We start from the raw sequence: 22,220 nt of genomic DNA on the forward strand, positions 1-22,220 counted from the left end.
TCGCTTGGTCACCAGTTTCCGTCGCCTGTTTGTGAGAGAGTGTTCCTTGTGTGTACTATTCTCTCTTCTCTAGCTCCTGCATTAGGCCTGTTAACTAAACTGAAGTGCCTGAGCTGTGGGCAGGGTGTGAGAGAGGAGGAGGGACCAGTGCATCTTGGGAGCTTTTCTTTGATGCCCTGAGTTCTCCAGATCCAACATTACACCCAGCGTATTCCCTATAGATGCTATGAACCTCAAAGAAAAAGAGTTAACAAAGGTAAGTTTTACCATAACTCTTATCTTCAGTGTCAGATGACAGAGTAGGCTTTTCTGTATGAAGTACATTTTTCAGCTGAACCTTTAGGCCCCCATCCACTAGCGAGTTTTAGCTCAGCAATGAGTTGGATCCTTTTTTCCCGCAATCTGGCCAGCATCTTCCCAGGAGCCCTACTATTGCGATTTGCTACTTGAGTTTATTTTTTCATCTCATGTGACCTAACGCACTGCTATCCATCTCATGCGATATATCAAAAGACATTTTTTCCTGCAATTTCACATATGATTGATCTGATGGGATGGGCTAAAATTATCATATGTAAACAGCAGCCATTTTTAACTCTAGGCACACTCTACTCTGTGATGGGCACCAACAAGTTCTATAAACACTTTGGCAGAGCAGTAGCAGTGTGGGCCACAATAGGAGTAGAGTGTAGGTAATGAGGATGGGCACCAACAGGTTCTATACACACTTTAGGAAAAGCTGGGACACACAAACAGGATGCACATGTTGAGGGATTTGGTTGGAGGTGGGCAGTGTACAGTGATTTAAACAGTTGTGGACAGTGTTTACAAGCAATATTTGGTAGCTAGTGGGTGATTGGTGCAGTTGCTGGGTGTTGGTACTCACTTGCAGTCCGATTTGAAGAAGAAATAAAATCAGTGTGCTGTTATGATCCGCTGCTGCTGGCACTGCTGCTGGGCGTGTGCATGGGAGTACAAAATGTGTGTTAAATACGCTATAAGACAATATTTAATCTAGATCTGTGCAACCTGTATATCAGAAATACATACAAGTTAATGTTGAAGCAGAGTAGTATATCAAGTTTTCAGAACTTTTCATTGTTTAGATTTAGTACCCCTGAGGAAGTTCCGTTACGAAACGCGTTGGGTCGATCTATTGTTCTACTTCTGTGTCGCATGTTGAATTCATACCAACAAAGAAACACACAATTTAACGAATGTAAAACTGTATATTTCCGAAGACGTTCTCTGTAGAATCATACAGATGCTGTATGTGTTTTATTATTTTTGTGAATACATTCTATTCAATGTAATTGAGAATTATGTTTTTTTTTTTTTATTATTGTATTAATATAATCAAAACAGTACCATTCATTTAGTACCCTCAGATCTGTTTGTTAGATGAATATCAGCTGACCTGTAAAACAGTGAAAGTGAATTGCCAACAGGCACTTGTATTTTACAAAAGCGAACAGCTTTGTCCTATAAACTGTGTAAAAACGTTACAAAGTTTATAACCACTCTATAATCAGTCATAGTGGAGCTGACAGTGGCACCGAGTGCTAACATCAAATTCCTCAGTGTATTGCTCAGAAGCTCTTGAAGTAAAACAAAATTATCATCACCATATGACATATTTGCTAATCTTTTTGCTTTCAGGCCTGTCCAGCCCTCCTTGTGACCTCAGACCAGGCAGTGTTTTGTGTGAGCAACTGCAACACAGGGTTAATCAGTCTCCTATCATATCTCTCCATGCAGCTCTGCTGAGATGGAGTCCATTTAGAGGGGTTTTATAGTACTGCATGCTATACAATTACATGTAGGTGTTCCCTTATGGCAGGCCAGTTTGTTTAGACATGGTGCTGCTGCGGAACCTAGACTGAAATGACCACCAAAGATGAATGGTGGGAAGAGACATCCAAGCCCAGCACCCCTGTCCCTCACTAGTGTACAGGAAGCAATGCAGGAAAAACCTCCATTCCTCAATTGTTGGCTCTTATCAGAAGCTCGGCCTATCTCTCCACATAGGAGTAGGGTGCACCCTGCACAAAGACCAACATACTTGGCCTGGCAGCAGGGCAACCACAGAGACAGTCTCATAGAGATCCTCCTGGCTAAGGGGCTTTCTAACCTGTTCAGTCAGACTGTGATCAAGGTAAAGAAAAAAAAAACTATGTAAAAAAAAAAGATACTGGAGGGTTTAGAGGATTTAATTCTCTTGGTGTGAAAGGAAGAAAACCTAACATCAGTGCTCAAGTTGGTTCACCTCTAGTTGCAGTATGGCTTAGACAGAAAATTGAAGCTGGCTTCTCTGAATGTGCAGGTTTCAGCAGTCTCCATTTTCAGCAAAAACTCTGGCATTCCTGAAATGTAGACATTTCTGCAGCTCATGGCTGTACATATGTAGCCAGTTGTGCCTAATTTGGAATGTGCCATTCTTGCTGGTCATTTCTTCAACTAATCTAAATTGGTGACCCTATTGTATAGGTCCCCATAGCTGATTTTTCATGAGGATATGGCGCTCTTGCTTATTACTGTAGACCTTTGTTTTATGTGGTTTCCAGATTCCATTTAAATCAGGACACCCCTTTTAATACCTGTAGGCCAGATGTGGTACAGGCTTTGATCTACAAAATGTGGATAGATCAGCTCCCTTATGACGCACATAAAAGAATTTGGCTGGTGACTAAACGGATGGATGGATCACAGCTACTGTTCATCAAGCATATGTTTCAGATCAGGTCCCTAATCTTGACTGTATTGTTGCTCCTTCCACAAGATCAGTGAATGCATCTTCTTTGGGAGGAACTGTGCTTCATTGGGACAGTTATTCAGGGTGGCCACCTTGTCCTACGTCCATACTTTTATGAAGTTTTACAAATGTAATGTTATTATAGCCAAGGATGCCAGTTTTGGGTGTAAAGTTGTGTACACATTTCTGTCTACCCACGCTTTTGAGCAGCTTTGGAAAGTTCCAAAGGTTTAGGCATGTCCCACAGATACTGTAGGAATAATGAGAAAATAGGATTTTTGGTACTCACCGTTATCAGTTCCTCTAAATCCTTCTGGGGACAGTGTGTTTCCACTCTTTGTTTCACTATATTGTTTTTACTTTCCTGCTTTGGGTGTTTGCATTCAGGACACAACCTACAAAAATTTTAGTATAAAAGATTTTCTTATTCCTGGAACTGTGACCTCTACATCCCCAAGGTCTAGAAGTGTCACTCAGAAAGACTCGGGGAAATGGCTTTAACTGTGGTTACCAAAAATCCTGTTTGAGTTAGTTGTCTACTTTGGACAGGCCCATAACTAAACTTGCCACAGCATATAGTACCTTAAGTAGAGATTCAGCATGCGTTACGGTTCTCAGCCGAGAAGGACTACAGATGTGTACTCTTACATCTTTACTCCATGTGCTACAAGCCGCAGTACACTTAATGCATGAGTGCCTTATGACTCAGTAGCGCGAGCATCTTTTTGGTGTTTTTTTCTGCGACAATGCGTCTTAGACACACAGTAATGTAATAGGGCACACAAGCAGCTTCTGCTGATTTAAATAATTGGCAGCATTCCTATATTCTGTGTGTGACTGCAACTGTATTTGCATACAAAATGCTATGCTACAGTGTTTTCATGCATTTTTGCGGACAAAAAAAAAAAAGATGCTTGGCCCTACTGAGTCCCAACACGGGGTGACGCGACTTCAAGGGCTGTTTAGCGTGAAAATATGCTACTGTTGCTGTGATTTGTATTGAGACACCCACCTGAGCCCTCACAGCTGCCTGAAACTGCATACACATTTACAGCATCAACAAAGTTCCGGAAAACAATGACTCCTAGAGTACTGTAAGTCTGTGTTCTCTCAGAATGGCCACCACAACTGAGATGGCAGAGACGTGATTCCTGCGTACAAGATCACAGTCGGCAGCTGATACACGCTCTGAAATGGTCCCGACGCACTTATATTTTTCCGCCACAACTTGTTACCTCCCACAAAAAGGAGATTTATGTTCTTGCTTGTTAAATAGTTTTATTCAAATCCATAGGGAACAGAGGGATAACAATGTGTATAGGCTGGAGTCTGGGCAGCAAACATTTAAGGTTTATTTCCCGGCAGCCCAGGCTCCCTCTCCCCTATACCCTGTCCCCAGCCTGTTGCATCCAGTTAAGTTAACAAGCCCAAGGCAAGTAGCAATAGGAAGTAGAAGGAAAACTGGAACACACTTTTCTTCAGCCATCGGAAACACAGGGATAAGATTAGAACGTCCCAAGACAATCTCCCTAAGGAGGGGATGCTCCTAAACTGACTAAAAACCTGTAGCTCAAAAGGTGCATCCTTTCAAAGGAGCAGAACCTGATAAATTCATGGGCAGAGGATCAGGTGGGTGGCTGCTTTACAAAGATACTACACAGAGGCGCAAAGTCATGATGCCCAAGAAGTCCCCACTGACATGGTGGAGTGAGCCTTCTCCACGGCAGGGGCAGGAAGGTCCGAAGCAGAATACGTTTGGCAAAAGTCTGGCCAGCCCCATTTGGGAAAGTCAAACAGGACAAAGAGAGAATACGTTTTACGGAGATCTCTTGTCCTGTCCACATAAATCTGGAGGGCGAAGAATCCACTACTTGGAAAGAAGGGACCATGATCTCCTGGTTGATGTGAAATCTGGAAACTACTTTAGGAAAGTAGCCTAATCGCATCCTAAGAATAGTCTGGTCCGAATGAAAAAGAAGAAAAGGTTAGCAACAAGAGGAGGTGCTCCTGACATATACTCTACAGGTTGATGAGATTGCGAGGAAGAATACTGTATTCCACATAAGCCAGCAGATGTCTACTGTGTCCAAAGGCTCAAAGAGGACAACTGGAGAGCCTGAAGAACCAAAGATAAGTACTATGGATGGGGAACAAACAGAGGTTGCACATTGAGAATACCCTGCAAAAAGGTCCATACATCAGGCAACAGCTCAATCTGCTGGTTGAATAGGACATAAAGGGCTGAAACATACTTTTAAAATGAGGAAAGTAGGAGGCCCAAATCCAGACCCACCTGCAAGAAAGATAGGAATCGCTATCAAACACCAGCTAATATAGGTCCTTCAAATCCTCCAAAGATGGCTTTCAGGCATTAAACATGGTATGAATGACCGACTGTGAGAGCACTTTAGCTCTCAGGATGCATGTCCCAAGAGTCACCCGGTCAAAGCGAGACAGGCCAGACCTGGATGGAAGCATGGGCCCTAAGATAGAAGAAACAGCTATAAAGGAAAACACAGTGGAGTGTTGATGGAGAGGCTAAGAAGATCCGCATACCAAACCCGTTGCGGACAGTCTTGATCCACTAGGATCACTGTGCCTCCCCCCCAAATTTCAAATTGCAGAAACCCCACAGAGTCAGTGAGATTGGAAGGAAGATGTACATGTGGGGGAAATCCACTGAACCATTAGGGCGTCCACCAGGAGAGGTTCGGGATCCTTGGTGCGTGAGTAGTACTTTGGCAGCTTGTGCCAAGGCACCATCATGCCGATGTCCGACAATCCCAGCGGAGAACCAGGAGCTTAAATACGTCCAGGTGTAGGGCCCACTCGCCTGAGTGAATATACTGGTGACTTAGGAAGTAAATGCAACTCACTTCCTTCATGGTGACATGACTAAGAGTACCGCCTGTTGGTTTTTGTAGGCGGCTGCTTTCACATTGGTGGACTGCACCTGGACCAGTCAGTGCTGGAGGAGTGGCAGAGCTATGTAAAGAGCTCTGTAGACTGCTTAAACTCTAGAAAATTGAGACATTTCCAAACTTGAAATCTCTGATGATAAGTCATCACCCCCCCACCCCCAAAGACTTGAATCATGGTGAGGAGGAACCCAGTCCTGGATCCAAAAGTGGAGGCCCTGGTCCAGGTGGGACACGTGGAGCCGCCACAAGAGGGAGTGATGAACCTCTCAAGAGAGAACGATCATCTGTGACCTTAGCTTCAGATGGGACTGGTTCCAATGAGTCAGATTTTCCATTTGCAGAGGACAGGAGTAAAGCTGAGCATACTCCACCATGTCGAAGGTGGAGACTAGAGAGGCAGAATCTGCATGCAAGAGTGTACTGACACTTGAAGGAACCCCCCACTGGACCTCTAAATTCAGTAACGCTCCCAAATGGGACATCTCTGGAGACAGCATCAAGGTGGATTTTTGCCAGTTGACGATCCACCTGTGAGACTAAAGGAGGTTCATCGTGAGATGGATGTGATCCCTGAGGACATCCGGTGACTGGGCCAGAACAAGTAGGTCATCCTGATAAGGAAGGATTTAGACTCCTCTCGTATTGTGACTGTCATGGAAACACGAGGACCTGTGAAAAGTCCAAATGGTAATGCCTGTAACTGGAAGTGTTCCTCCCGTACTGAAAACCTGGGGAAGTGCTTATGACTGACTCTGATGTTCCTGGATATCTAAGGATGCGATGTAGTCCCCTGGTTCTGGAGAAAGAATGATGGAGCGAAGAGACTGCATATGGAACTTTAGAACATGAAGGTACCTTCTGAGTGACTTCAGGTTGAGGATGGGCCTGAACAAGCCATCTGGCTTCTGAACCAGGATGAGGTTGGTATAGAAGCCCATACCACTCCAGAATGGAGTGGATGGACTAGCGCAGTTATCCTGCTTTTCCTGGATCTACTGGAAAGCCTGTTGAAAAGTATTGGGCTGGAGGATGCTCCCTGTAGGTTAGGTCATAGCCTTGGGAAACTACACCCCTGATCCAGGCGCCCACCGTGGTCGCAATCCATCGGAGAAAAGCAGAAGCCCGTCTCCCACGATGGCATTTCTCAGGTGGAGGTCCGCACCATAATGAGGCAGGCTTGTCAGCTGGTTTAGTGGCTGGGCGTCTGGTAGACTAGGTCTGTTTACCCCTGGACTTAGAGTCCTTGGAGGAAGAACCATGGAATCTGGAAAAAGACTGTCCCTGTGATTTCCCCCACGGATGAAAGGAGCAAAAATTAGACATTCACAACCACAGATATCACTACTGTAGCCATGATGTTGTCCAATTCAGGACCAAAAAGGACCTCCTCCAAAAATGGGAGAGTTTCAAGGTCCTTCTTAAAAGTCTGCATTGGTGCACCAGGTACAAAGCCAGAGGCTCTGCTGGCTGCCACAGTAGAAGCCTACACCTTAGAGATTAAGATACTTATGTCAATCACTGCTTCTCCAAGATAGGAGCCTGCCTCACTGATATGCTCCACTAGAGACAATAACTCTGCCCTGTGGGCACCAGAACAGAGACTACCCTCCAAGGAATCTGCCCAGTATCTGATAGCGTTAACCAGCCAAGCGGACATGAGCGCTGGACATGCAGTATTAGAATAAATTGCCTTGAGGAAGTTCTCTAGCCTCCTATCTTTAGGATCCTTATAGGATGCAGTATTAGGGATAGAGAGGGTAGTAGATTTGAGTCTCGGTCATAACCAGACAGGGATGTAGAGCTATCTTGCCTAGTAGGCTGGTGCTTGGATGGGCCGTACTTTTCTATCATCTGCTGGAAAGATACACCTGCGTCAACCCCTCACTGACTGATTAGAGGACTGCATCCATGGTGGCTTCATAGCAGACAGCTGCTAATCACCCTGAACAGGTAGTACACTTGTAACATTGGCCCTCATTCCGAGTTGATCGCTCGGTATTTTTCATCGCATCGCAGTGAAAATCCGCTTAGTACGCATGCGCAATGTTCGCACTGCGACTGCGCCAAGTAACTTTACTATGATGAAAGTATTTTTACTCACGGCTTTTTCTTCGCTCCGGCGATCGTAATGTGATTGACAGGAAATGGGTGTTACTGGGCGGAAACACGGCGTTTCAGGGGCGTGTGGCTGAAAACGCTACCGTTTCCGGAAAAAACGCAGGAGTGGCCGGAGAAACGGTGGGAGTGCCTGGGCGAACGCTGGGTGTGTTTGTGACGTCAACCAGGAACGACAAGCACTGAAATGATCGCACAGGCAGAGTAAGTCTGGAGCTACTCTGAAACTGCTAACTCGTTTGTAATCGCAATATTGCGCGTACGTCGGTCGCAATTTTAAGAAGCTAAGATTCACTCCCAGTAGGCGGCGGCTTAGCGTGTGTAACTCTGCTACATTCGCCTTGCGAGCGAACAACTCGGAATGAGGGCCCTTACCTGTTAATATGCGTAATCCCATGCCGGTTAATGTCTGAAAGCTGTGAAACACCAGATGCAGACTATCGTGGTCCTGAAACTGAGGAGAAGGCACTACAGCACAGGTCCTACAGTTATGCAACACAAGAGCACCTACCTCCCTTGGTGCTTTGCTCTTAAAATACATGTCAATGCAATTCCAAGAATGCCCCTACATACAAAAGTTATCCAAACGGAGCTGAGCCATTAAAGGGGTAGTGCACTGAATGTTATAGAGCCACAAATAAATTAATGAGTGGGGCTATACAGACAAGTGAAGTCTATGTGAATGCCAATAATTAAACTGGTGTTCACAATTGAATGTACAAATATAAAGTAATCCCTACACAGAAAGGGGGTAATTCAGATCTGATCGCAGCAGCAAATTTGTTAGCAGTTGGATAAAACCATGTGGACTGCAGGTGGAGCAGATCTAACATGTGCAGAGAGAGTTATATTCGGGTGGGTTTTTGTGTTTCTGTGCAGGGTAAATACTGGCTGCTTTATTTTTACACTGCAATTTAGATTTCAGATCCGTGTCCACTCCTCTTTCCACACTGGCTGATGGCAACTTGTGGAGCGCAGTGCAGATAGAGGCAGAGGCAGTTGAACTCACCTTTCTTGCTGGATGCGGACCCGATCTTCCTCCAAGGTGCGCGACGTCACCGACGTTTGTGGCATGTGTATCTTTCTTCCAGCTGGGGGACTTGGAGCCTCTTTTTGCGAAAGAAAGCCGTGACCGGTTGACACATTGATGGGGCTGGGGTCACAGGTGACAGACGGCCCACACACCAGACGGCCCCGCCAGGTTTCTTCCCACTGTAGGTTGAGGCCAATCCAGACGGGTGCCAAACATTAGGGTGTGCCTGTGCACATCAGGCACACCCCGTATGCATGCCTATGGTGCTCAACAATCCAAGTCCAACAGGGAAAGGAGGAGCTAAATGTATAACCTGACTAGCTAGAGTGAGGTATACAGGGAGACAGGAAGTCATTCTTCTCTCTGATGAGGTGCCGAAGCAGGCAATGTGCGAAAATGGCTGCCCAGTGTATCATGAAAGAAGGAAAGAGGAGGCGAATACCCAGTGGTAGGATGTATGCAGAAGGGAACATGCCAAGGGGGTGGGGGAAGAAGCTAACATGGAAAGCCTTTCTCCGTCTGACCTGGACCCCAGGGTAACTGCTTCTACACTGTACAGTGCCCTGTTACCATAAGAATCACCTTGGTGGTCTAGTGGGGGTGCAGAGACAACCTGAGTCCCCACTGCCAGCACCGCCTCTCGTCTCTCTCTCTGCCGATGACAGCCGCCTTACATGTCCCTGATGTTGCAGCGACCAGTGCTGAGGATCGTTGAATTGGCCGTGAGGAAGCCTTCGGCGCTGAATGCCTGCTCAAGTAAATGTTAAAATAAAAATGAAAGTAAAAGACAAACTATAAAGAAGCTGCTTAAAATTAGCCCTAGTAAAAAGAGCACCCTTTTCCACCAGGCATCAAACAAACAGGATACTTGTGGCTGGGGGCGGGGTATAGGGTACAGGACTGCTGGGAAAGAAACCTGCTGATGAGGCAGTACAGATGGTGTAATAGTTAGCATTACTGGCTCTCAGCACTGAGGTCATGGTTTTTTCCCCATCATGTCCCTGTGTGGAGTGTGTATATTCTCCCCGTGCTTGCGTGGCTTTCCTCCAGGTACTCTGATTTCCTCCCACAATCCAAAAATATACTGGTAGGTTAATCGGCTCCCAACAAAAATTAACCCTAGCATGAATGTGTGTGTGTGTGTGTGTGTGTGTGTGTGTGTGTACATGTGGTCGAGAATAAAGATGGTAAGCTCCACTGGGGCAGGGACTGATGTGAGTGGCCAAATATTCTCTGTAAAGCGCTGTGGAATGTGTGCGCTATAAAAATAACTGGTAATAAAAAATAAATAACTGGTGTCCAGACTCCAGTTCACCAGCATATACCCTGTGCTATCCCTGTGTTCTCTATGCCTCCTGTCAGTCACTTGCGATTGAATCCTCACTGCAAGCGTAATCGCAAATCAATTGCTGTGTGTGCGCATTGTGGCAGTGGTGCACGTACAGTTTAATTGCTCAAAAGCGAAAACAGCATAGGGGGTCATTCCGAGTTGTTCGCGCGTTATTTTTTTTCCGCAACGGAGCGATTAGTCGCGAATGCGCATGCGCAATGTCCACAGTGCGACTGCACCAAGTAAATTTTCTATGCAGTTAGGAATTTTACTCACGGTTTTTTCTTCGTTCTGGTGATCGTAATGTGATTGACAGGAAGTGGGTGTTTCTGGGCGGAAACAGGCCGTTTTATGGGTGTGTGCGAAAAAACGCTACAGTTTCTGGGAAAAACGCGGGAGTGGCTGAAGAAACGGAGGAGTGTCTGGGCGAACGCTGGGTGTGTTTGTGACGTCAAACCAGGAACGTCAAGCAGTGAACTGATCGCAGATGCCGAGTAAGTTTGAAGCTACTCAGAAACTGCTAAGAGGTGTGTAATCGCAATTTTGAGAATCTTTCGTTCGCAATTTTACTATGCTAAGATTCACTCCCAGTAGGCGGCGGCTTAGCGTGTGCAAAGCTGCTAAAAGCAGCTTGCGAGCGAACAACTCGGAATGACCCCCATAGTGTACACCTATGGATCAGGCCCTACATCCATAGATCTACAACACTGCTGTATGGAAGCTCTCCCATAGAGCGGATTGAAGAGCTACCAACAGTGTAACTTACTTCATAAAATTATTTGGCAGCAAAAATTAGCACAATTCAGCACTAGCTGACTGTTGGCTACAGGTAACGGGAAATATTCCCTACTATTGACATTTGTCATGGTACATTGTAATGTAAAACATAATATTCTGAAAAATAAAATCTATCCTGCATAAAAATTGCATATCCTTCAATATTATTGTGGACTGCTTGCATGATTTTTTTAAATTAACATATAAGTGTGTATTTAACATTTTGTGTTTTCACAGAGGATGTAGATGACAAACGCAGAAGAGAAGGAGAACCCCTAACCGACAGACAGTTGCCTAAGTCAGGGTAAAATAAAGCTCTTCTGAAACTATAAATGTTAGGGGTGCCACCAGGATGGTACTAGGTGGTGCTGTTGCTCTTGCCCAGCAGTCCTTTAGCCTCCTGCAGCCAAAGACTTTGCCTATAGCAGCCACCTTTCCCGGGAGGATTAGGTCCGCCCAGTACTCAGATGTCCCCAGGTTTTTATGATAGACAAGGCTGCTGTGGGAGGCTGGGCAAGGCAAGTACGGAACTGGAGTCAGACTGAGACACAAAAGGGAAGGACCAGACACACAGGACAAACAATAACTTCAGCACACTACCGTGTGTGACTGGCACGGAATCACTTGTAGCGTCTAAATATAATAAAGGCAGACATAAATACAGGACCATATAGCACGCAATACAGGAACTCACAAATGGACTTGAGGGACTGGACTGCGGAGCATCGCCGGCACAGGCAGACAGAAATACAGGACCAGACCGCGGAGCAGCACCGGCTACAGACGTACAAACAGGCAGGGCTGGAGTACTGAAGTGACCGCTAATAGCGACACCAGCGGTACATGTATAAGATGGTGGAATAGATGCTACGAGTGACACAGAAAGACATACTGCGGGACCAGTCTGACAAGACACGGGTAATAACACAGGGTACAAACTAAAGCTCTAGTTGAGCAAATACAGACTGGAGTACACCGGATTGTGCACAGTATCAGGTACATAAACAGAAGCTCTAAACAGAGACAGTGTAGACTGGAGCACCCAGGATGAGGCACTTGCAGGGAAACAGCAGGCTCAGAGCATGACAGGATTACACAAACTGTTCAGGGTTCATCAGGATTTGTCAAGATAGAGTAGATCAGGGTTGTACAGAATCAGGATAAGGACTGAGTATAACCAGCACCTAGGTCCTAAGCAGGCTGGGTAATAAAAGACACAATATCCAATCAGAACAGCCAAAAAGGACAAGCCCCCTTAATGAGGAGAGTCACTGCAGGTGAGCAGCCTGACACAAGGCCTAGTGCTAATGGCCTAATTATGCAGCAGCTGGACTGCACACAGAAGACATAGGAGTCAGGCTGCAATTACACAAACCCACCAGAGGTGGCTTGTAACAATATAAAAGGTCATTCACGGCGATGTGCAGAATGAGCCTTACCTATCGTTTTAATCTGCATATATGCCCCTAGACATTCAGCAAAACAAGAGCATGATGGTTGGATTGTGGAGGAACATAGTGCAGGCCAAGGAGAGGAGTTGGGTGGACTGAGGGCTTACTTTTACAGAGTTCCCCTTTCCTTTCACTGTTATGATTGTGAATGAGGCTACTGTAAACCAAGCAGTAGTTTTGGAGCAAAAATAGAAAAATTGAATGAAAGACATTGTTCTACAGTGCAAGGAGGTTTGACTTTTATGTGCTGTTTACTCTTTTACACAGTGCGCATTTCAAGATTTTTCCACCTCTCCTCATAGTGCACCTTTAAGTCTGCTGGGGTGTGTGAAATATGTATGGAGGAGTAGCTGACACGTAGAAGACTTAGGCAGGCTGCAAACAATAAGATCTGGGAGTTCATCCGGCACCCATGCTTAATGCACCCATGTATAATTATTAGGCCTCCTTCCTACTAAATAGCCCAGAATGTAACTTAACAGTATATACAGCTAATAAGCAGAAGTCCTAACCTGACCCCACCTCCTCCTCATTGTATTAATTGTGTTAACCCTATATAAGAAAAGGCTAACACTGCTCCTCACCGCTATGGGGGTAATTCAAGTGGTTTGCACACCGGGGCCACTAGATTGCGTCCGATGGAGCAATTAAAGTGTTGGTCCGTTCGGCACACACAGGCACTGGAGTTACTGTTATGCTGTTCCATCATCTTGACAGGATGGTAACTATTAATATATAATCGCCCTACAATACTTCCATTACATCAATATTGTAACATACCTGCTTAGTTGATTCCCTCTGACTTATCTCTTGGCTATTAAAGATGCCTTCTCCTGATCGGTTTACTGCTCCACTACGTACTCTCTGCACTTCCTATATAGAGATGAAGGGAGCATCAGGGAGAGCTCCCGTACACTGCAGTACACTCGATGCCAGGGGAGGGTGGTCAGTTCTACACAGAGGAGTGAATCAGCCTAGGCCGCAGTATATATAATAAGGTGGCTGGTCTCTCGGGAGGTACCAGTCATCATGAAATACACTTATGTTGAGCCCAGAACTGGTACTGAGGTTCTCAAGTACCCTATTCTCCCAGTAAAAAAAATAACTCAGACGGTATAATGAGAAAACCTCTCATCAATTTCTAAAATTTTTCTGTGATATTTGCCCTTCAAGTGGAATGATGACTGGACTTACAAAACAGGATCTGAAACTGAAGCATCATAATGGTACAACTCTCTGGTTCCTATGCCCCCAGGTTAACAAATGGAGAAGTAGAGCGATAGAAAACATTATATACCATCATTGTTCATATTGAAGACGGATTTTGTCATTCGTGAAAGGCCATTATAAGTGTAGTTGAACTCAATATTAGAAATAAACAATAAAATAATGATCTTAGATTCTTGACTAGAGCTTTTGTGGGAGCCTCACTCATAATTTAGTTTTGAAAATTCCCCCAAGCTACCTTCTCTTCAGTAGAAGCAGATCAGTCTTTGTTTCATCTCAGCTGTCTCTTTCTGTGCAGTTTCCCTTCAGAAATGGTTCCAGAACTTGATGCTGCAGCACTTCTGGATGAAGTAACAGGAGAACCAATTGCTTTCTTTCCTGGTAAGATGCCTCTGTTGATTAGGGACTTAAGTACAGTATTCAAACAGGCAAGATGTGATCCACTGGAGACCATGGCAGGTGTTACTATCTGAGAAAAATGCTGTGAGGGGGATGTCGGTGAAAACAGAACAGATTACAATATAGTACTTGAATCAGTAATTATGAAGTTAAAAATAATCTGTTTGAATTAACAAATTATGTACAATTAATCACTATAAAGCCAATCCAAGGGGTTCGGTATGTATTACCGGCAGGCGGGATGGCGGCTGTCCATATACGTACAGTTGTATCCCGCCCGCCAGAATGCTGGCAGAGGGGCGAGCGCTAAGAGTACCCTCGCTTATGTATTTTCTTTTCATTTTCCTCATTATGTTTTATATACAATATTTGTGTACATTTTTTCTCTTAATGTATCATACCGCAGATTCTGATGTAATCTACCTTTTCTGATGGAATCACACTCATCAGATTGTATCTGCTGTAATATACCTTTATTGCTTCAATAAAGAAAGTTTATAAAAAAAAAAAAAAAGTACCCTTGCAGGCTCGCTGCGCCCGCCACAGGATTTATTCCCACTCTATGGGTGTCGTGGACACCCACAAGTGGGTATAGCCCTGGTGCACCGGGATTCCGGCTGGTGGCAATGTCGGCTGTCAGGATTTTGGTGCCTGTATCCTGTGAACGCTGGGATCCTGACAGCCGGCAAATTGACTGCATCCCAATCCAAGAGCTCTTCCAGCAAAATCTGTTAAATTATTAGTGGGGAACCAGGAGGTTCTTAGTACTTAATCACATATGAAATCAGCTGCTATATGGTTGCAGACCATGCAACTATTTGAAACTCAGGCCTCACGCAACTTCACTGTAGTAGCCTCCTCTCCTAAGACACACTCACAGAGCTTAATTAATCTTCTGGCAGCATCTTACTTCTCATGTGTCCCACCAAAGAAGAGGGCAACTGAATAGAAATTGAAGCTTGAAGTTTTGGTGATCCCTAGCAGTCATCTAATGACAATTGTGAATAACATTACGTGAAGAGATTTGAGGCTGTCAATAGGGCTAGATAGCATTTAGTGGACACAATCCACATTATCCAGGATCTCTCTTGTAACACCCATCATCAACATCAAATACTCAATATGCACATTCATTAGACTAGTGGTTTCTAACCGCGGTCCTCAAGTATCCCCCCCCCCCCACAACAGTATATATTTTCCAGGTCCCCTCACAGGATTGCAAGTGAAATAATTTACGCCACCTGTGGGTCTTTTAAAATGTGTCAGTGAGTAATGAATACACCTGTTCAACTGCTTGGTGACCTGGAAAACACAAACTGTTTGGGATACTTGCGGACCAAGGTTGAGAACTAGTGCATTAGACCTACATTGATAGCATAAGACTGCATGTTTGTGTGTTGTAGGATGTGAAGAGAACATTTTGCCTGTTCCTATGGGTTCTGTTCAGACTGACATGCAAAGATAGGTTATTATTAGGACTAAGTCATAGCACAGTTGCCTCAAGAACATGTCAATAGATTAATTTATGTATTCTTTAGCTATAACCATAAAATGAAGCAATGCTGCCCCCTAATGCTAATACAGTACAGCATCAATGTATAGATGCTACATAGTTTGCAGTGCTGAGCAATGGGGGTCATTCCGAGTTGTTCGCTCGCAAGCTGCTTTTAGCAACTTTGCACACGCTAAGCCGCCGCCTACTGGGAGTGAATCTTAGCTTATCAAGATTGCGAACGAAAGATTAGCAGAATTGCGAATAGACACTTCTTAGCAGTTTCTGAGTAGCTCCACACTTACTCGGCATCTGCGATCAGTTCAGTCAGTTTCGTTCCTGGTTTGACGTCACAAACACACCCAGCGTTCGCCCAGACACTCCTCCGTTTCTCCAGCCACTCCCGCGTTTTTCCCAGAAACGGTAGCGTTTTTTCGCACACACCCATAAAACGGCCAGTTTCCGCCCAGAAACACCCACTTCCTGTCAATCACATTACGATCACCAGAACGAAGAAAAAACTTCGTAATGCCGTGAATAAAATACCTAACTGCATAGCAAATTTACTTGGCGCATTAGTGACTAATCGCTCCGTTGCGAGAAAAAAATAACGAGCGAACAACTCGGAATGACCCCCAATAGCTGTATACAATGACACAGACCAGATACCTCATATGAACAAAATATAAACAAGTAAATCTGTACTGCAAAAAGTGTTTGATGTCATATAAATGTTTGTGTGTAATTAATGTAGTTAGATTTTTAAAGTATTTGCATAATCTGTTTCTATTTTGGCTTGCCTTCTTGACATTTTTATACAAACTTCTGTTTCTATTTAGAAGGCTCTTCAGAGATCCAATATGTACTGCATGCATCTCCACAAATTCCTTCTCCACAGGTACTATATGTGTTGTCTGTTTTCCTTCTTTCATATCTTCTAGTTGTTCTAGTTTTTATTTTTCATTTGTTGCAGTCCTGAGTATTATATATTGCACTGATCTTTTGCAAACAGATTGTGGCAGTTGAAAAGCAGTGATTTTGTTTTTAAATATGTAAATATGAAGAGTCACAGCATGTTCCTCCTGAAATGCTTAAAGGGACTGAGCAGAGCTACTGCCCTTTGCAATTTGAAAGTATATAGTATACCTCCCAACTGTCCCGATTCCAGCGGGACAGTCCTGCTATTTGTACAGTTATCAATTTGTGAGTTATCAATGAATAGATGCCATATGCACGGCATCTAAACAGTGCAAGGAGGTGCGCCGGGGGCTGCCTAGCTACTTGGGGAGCGATGGTCACACACCAAAGTCCTGAAAACAGGGTCGTGGGTCGTGCCGTGAAGCCACTCCCACCCAGCTGAGGCCACGCCCTTTTTCTGCCAAGGCGAGCAAATGTCCCAATTCAAGTGAGCCAAAAGTTGTGAGGTATGATATAGAAAGAATAATTTGCAAACATTTCACAATTTTGTGACAACTTGCTTCTATTTTTGCCTAAATGCTTCTGTTTTTACAATAAGCACATGAAAATGTGTTCAGGATGGGGCCTTTTGCATGTAGGTGCAAAGCTTTGCATGTTCAAAGGTGATGTCTATCACATCCTAAGAGCACAAGAAAATAAGATTTTACTTACCGATAAATCTATTTCTCGGAGTCCGTAGTGGATGCTGGGGTTCCTGAAAGGACCATGGGGAATAGCGGCTCCGCAGGAGACAGGGCACAAAAAGTAAAGCTTTTTCCGATCAGGTGGTGTGCACTGGCTCCTCCCCCTATGACCCTCCTCCAGACTCCAGTTAGGTACTGTGCCCGGACGAGCGTACACAATAAGGGAGGATTTTGAATCCCGGGTAAGACTCATACCAGCCACACCAATCACACCGTACAACTTGTGATCTAAACCCAGTTAACAGTATGATAACAGCGGAGCCTCTGAAAGATGGCTTCCTACAACAATAACCCGAATAAGTTAACAATAACTATGTACAATTTATGCAGATAATCCGCACTTGGGATGGGCGCCCAGCATCCACTACGGACTCCGAGAAATAGATTTATCGGTAAGTAAAATCTTATTTTCTCTATCGTCCTAGTGGATGCTGGGGTTCCTGAAAGGACCATGGGGATTATACCAAAGCTCCCAAACGGGCGGGAGAGTGCGGATGACTCTGCAGCACCGAATGAGAGAACTCCAGGTCCTCCTTAGCCAGAGTATCAAATTTGTAAAATTTTACAAACGTGTTCTCCCCTGACCACGTAGCTGCTCGGCAAAGTTGTAATGCCGAGACCCCTCGAGCAGCCGCCCAAGATGAGCCCACCTTCCTTGTGGAGTGGGCCTTTACAGATTTAGGCTGTGGCAGGCCTGCCACAGAATGTGCCAGTTGGATTGTGCTACAGATCCAACGAGCAATCGTCTGCTTAGACGCAGGAGCACCCATCTTGTTGGGTGCATACAATATAAACAACGAGTCAGATTTTCTGACTCCAGCTGTTCTTGCAATATATATTTTTAATGCTCTGACAACGTCCAGTAACTTGGAGTCCTCCAAGTCACTTGTAGCCGCAGGCACTACAATAGGCTGGTTCAGATGAAATGCTGACACCACCTTAGGGAGAAAATGCGGACGAGTCCGCAGTTCTGCCCTGTCCGAATGGAAAATCAGATATGGGCTTTTGTAAGATAAAGCTGCCAATTCTGACACTCTCCTGGCAGAAGCCAGGGCTAGAAGCATGGTCACTTTCCAAGTGAGATATTTCAAATCCACCTTATTTAGTGGTTCAAACCAATGAGATTTTAGAAAATCCAAAACTACATTGAGATCCCACGGTGCCACTGGAGGCACCACAGGAGGCTGTATATGCAGCACTCCCTTCACAAAGGTCTGGACTTCAGGGACTGAAGCCAATTCTTTTTGAAAGAAAATCGACAGGGCCGAAATTTGAACCTTAATAGATCCCAATTTGAGACCCATAGACAATCCTGATTGCAGGAAATGTAGGAATCGACCCAGTTGAAATTCCTCCGTCGGAGCACTCCGATCTTCGCACCATGCAACATATTTTCGCCAAATTCGGTGATAATGTTGCACGGTTACTTCTTTCCTTGCTTTAATCAAAGTAGGAATGACTTCTTCCGGCATGCCTTTTTCCATTAGGATCCGGCGTTCAACCGCCATGCCGTCAAACGCAGCCGCGGTAAGTCTTGAAACAGACAGGGACCCTGCTGAAGCAAGTCCCTCCTTAGAGGTAGAGGCCACGGATCTTCCGTGATCATCTCTTGAAGTTCCGGGTACCAAGTCCTTCTTGGCCAATCCGGAACCACTAGTATCGTTCTTACGCCTCTTTGCCGTATAATTCTCAATACTTTTGGTATGAGAGGCAGAGGAGGAAACACATACACCGACTGGTACACCCAAGGCGTTACCAGCGCGTCCACAGCTATTGCCTGCGGATCTCTTGACCTGGCGCAATACCTGTCCAGTTTTTTGTTGAGGCGAGACGCCATCATGTCCACCATTGGTCTTTCCCAACGGGTTACCAGCATGTGGAAGACTTCTGGATGAAGTCCCCACTCTCCCGGGTGAAGATCGTGTCTGCTGAGGAAGTCTGCTTCCCAGTTGTCCACTCCCGGGATGAACACTGCTGATAGCGCTATCACATGATTCTCTGCCCAGCGAAGAATCCTTGCAGCTTCTGCCATTGCACTCCTGCTTCTTGTGCCGCCCTGTCTGTTCACATGGGCGACTGCCGTGATGTTGTCCGACTGGATCAACACCGGTTTTCCCTGAAGCAGAGGTTCTGCCTGGCTTAGAGCATTGTATATTGCTCTTAGTTCCAGAATGTTTATGTGAAGAGACGTTTCCAGGCTCGTCCATACTCCCTGGAAGTTTCTTCCTTGTGTGACTGCTCCCCAGCCTCTCAGGCTGGCGTCCGTGGTCACCAGGATCCAATCCTGTATGCCGAATCTGCGGCCCTCCAATAGATGAGGACTCTGCAACCACCACAGAAGAGACACCCTTGTCCTTGGAGACAGGGTTATCCGCTGGTGCATCTGAAGATGCGACCCTGACCATTTGTCTAACAGATCCCTCTGGAAAATTCGTGCATGGAATCTGCCGAATGGAATTGCTTCGTAAGAAGCTACCATTTTTCCCAGGACTCTTGTGCATTGATGTACAGACACCTTTCCTGGTTTTAGGAGGTTCCTGACAAGCTCGGATAACTCCTTGGCTTTTTCCTCCGGGAGAAAAACCTTTTTCTGAACCGTGTCCAGAATCATCCCTAGGAACAGCAGACGAGTTGTCGGCATTAACTGGGATTTTGGAATATTCAGAATCCACCCGTGCTGTTTTAGCACTTCTTGAGACAGTGCTAATCCCATCTCTAGCTGTTCTCTGGACCTCGCCCTTATTAGGAGATCGTCCAAGTATGGGATAATTAATACGCCTTTTCTTCGAAGAAGAATCATCATCTCGGCCATTACCTTTGTAAAGATCCGAGGTGCCGTGGACAATCCGAACGGCAGCGTCTGAAACTGATAGTGACAGTTTTGTACAACGAACCTGAGGTACCCCTGGTGTGAGGGGTAAATTGGAACGTGGAGATACGCATCCTTGATGTCCAAGGATACCATAAAGTCCCCCTCTTCCAGGTTCGCTATCACTGCTCTGAGTGACTCCATTTTGAACTTGAACTTCTTTATGTACAGGTTCAAGGACTTCAGATTTAGAATAGGCCTTACCGAGCCATCCGGCTTCGGTACCACAACAAGAGTGGAATAATACCCCTTCCCTTGTTGTAGAAGAGGTACCTTGACTATCACCTGCTGAGAGTACAGCTTGTGAATGGCTTCCAAAACCGTCTCCCTTTCGGAGGGGGACGTTGGTAAAGCAGACTTCAGGAAACGGCGAGGTGGATCCGTCTCTAATTCCAACCTGTACCCTTGAGATATTATCTGCAGGATCCAGGGATCTACCTGCGAGTGAGCCCACTGCGCGCTGTAATTTTTGAGACGACCGCCCACCATCCCCGAGTCCGCTTGAGGAGCCCCAGCGTCATGCTGAGGCTTTTGTAGAAGCCGGGGAGGGCTTCTGTTCCTGGGAAGGAGCTGCGTGTTGCTGTCTCTTCCCTCGACCTTTGCCTCGTGGCAGATATGAATAGCCCTTTGCTCTCTTATTTTTAAAGGAACGAAAGGGCTGCGGTTGAAAAGTCGGTGCCTTTTTCTGTGGGGGAGTGACTTGAGGTAGAAAGGTGGATTTCCCGGCTGTAGCCGTGGCCACCAAATCTGATAGACCGACTCCAAATAACTCCTCCCCTTTATACGGCAAAACTTCCATATGCCGTTTTGAATCCGCATCACCTGACCACTGTCGCGTCCATAAAGCTCTTCTGGCCGAAATGGACATAGCACTTACCCGTGATGCCAGTGTGCAGATATCCCTCTGTGCATCACGCATATAAAGAAATGCATCCTTTATTTGTTCTAACGACAGTAAAATATTGTCCCTGTCCAGGGTATCAATATTTTCAATCAGGGACTCTGACCAAACTACCCTAGCACTGCCCATCCAGGCAGTCGCTACAGCTGGTCGTAGTATAACACCTGCATGTGTGTATATACTTTTTTGGATATTTTCCATCCTCCTATCTGATGGATCTTTAAGTGCGGCCGTCTCAGGAGAGGGTAACGCCACTTGTTTAGATAAGCGTGTTAGCGCCTTGTCCACCCTAGGAGGTGTTTCCCAGCGCTCCCTAACCTCTGGCGGGAAAGGGTATAATGCCAATAATTTCTTTGAAATTATCAGTTTTTTATCAGGGGCAACCCACGCTTCATTACACACGTCATTTAATTCTTCTGATTCAGGAAAAACTATAGGTAGTTTTTTCATACCCCACATAATACCCTGTTTAGTGGTACCTGTAGTATCAGCTAAATGTAACGCCTCCTTCATTGCCAAAATCATATAACGTGTGGCCCTACTGGAAAATACGGTTGATTCGTCACCGTCACCACTGGAGTCATCGCCTGTGTCTGGGTCTGTGTCGACCGACTGAGGCAAAGGGCGTTTCACAGCCCCTGACGGTGTTTGAGTCGCCTGGACAGGCACTAATTGATTGTCCGGCCGCCTCATGTCGTCAAACGACTGCTTTAGCGTGTTGACACTATCCCGTAGTTCCATAAATAAAGGCATCCATTCCGGTGTCGACTCCCTAGGGGGTGACATCCTCATATTTGGCAATTGCTCCGCCTCCACACCAATATCGTCCTCATACATGTCGACACACACGTACCGACACACAGCAGACACACAGGGAATGCTCCTAACGAAGACAGGACCCACTAGCCCTTTGGGGAGACAGAGGGAGAGTTTGCCAGCACACACCAAAAGCGCTATATATATATCAGGGATAGCCTTATAATAAGTGCTCCCTTATAGCTGCTTTGTTATATCAAATTATCGCCATAAATGTGCCCCCCCCTCTCTGTTTTACCCTGTTTCTGTAGTGCAGTGCAGGGGAGAGACTTGGGAGCCGTCCTGACCAGCGGAACTGTGAGAGGAAATGGCGCCGTGTGCTGAGGAGATAGGCCCCGCCCCTTTTCTGGCGGGCTCGTCTCCCGCTATTTAGAGAAATTAGGCAGGGGTTAAATATCTCCATATAGCCTCTAGGGCTATATGTGAGGTATTTTTAGCCTTTATAGGTAATCATTTTGCCTCCCAGGGCGCCCCCC

The 22,220-nt window shown here is 45.6% G+C and overlaps 1 protein-coding gene across 4 annotated transcripts in view; it reads left to right on the top strand.

Moving 5' to 3' along the window:
• REC8 (REC8 meiotic recombination protein) overlaps positions 1-22,220 on the top strand; it is a 295,804-nt gene that overhangs the window by 223,306 nt on the left and 50,278 nt on the right. For all 4 annotated transcript variants that reach the window (XM_063913650.1, XM_063913647.1, XM_063913648.1 and 1 more), the window contains 3 exons: positions 11,166-11,232; positions 13,905-13,987; positions 16,337-16,395. In XM_063913650.1, coding sequence (XP_063769720.1) covers positions 11,166-11,232; positions 13,905-13,987; positions 16,337-16,395 — 209 coding nt within the window. The remainder of the gene's footprint in view (positions 1-11,165; positions 11,233-13,904; positions 13,988-16,336; positions 16,396-22,220) is intronic.

The sequence above is a fragment of the Pseudophryne corroboree genome, chromosome 1 (assembly GCF_028390025.1).
Source record: "Pseudophryne corroboree isolate aPseCor3 chromosome 1, aPseCor3.hap2, whole genome shotgun sequence".
In the NCBI taxonomy this organism is placed as follows: domain Eukaryota; kingdom Metazoa; phylum Chordata; class Amphibia; order Anura; family Myobatrachidae; genus Pseudophryne; species Pseudophryne corroboree.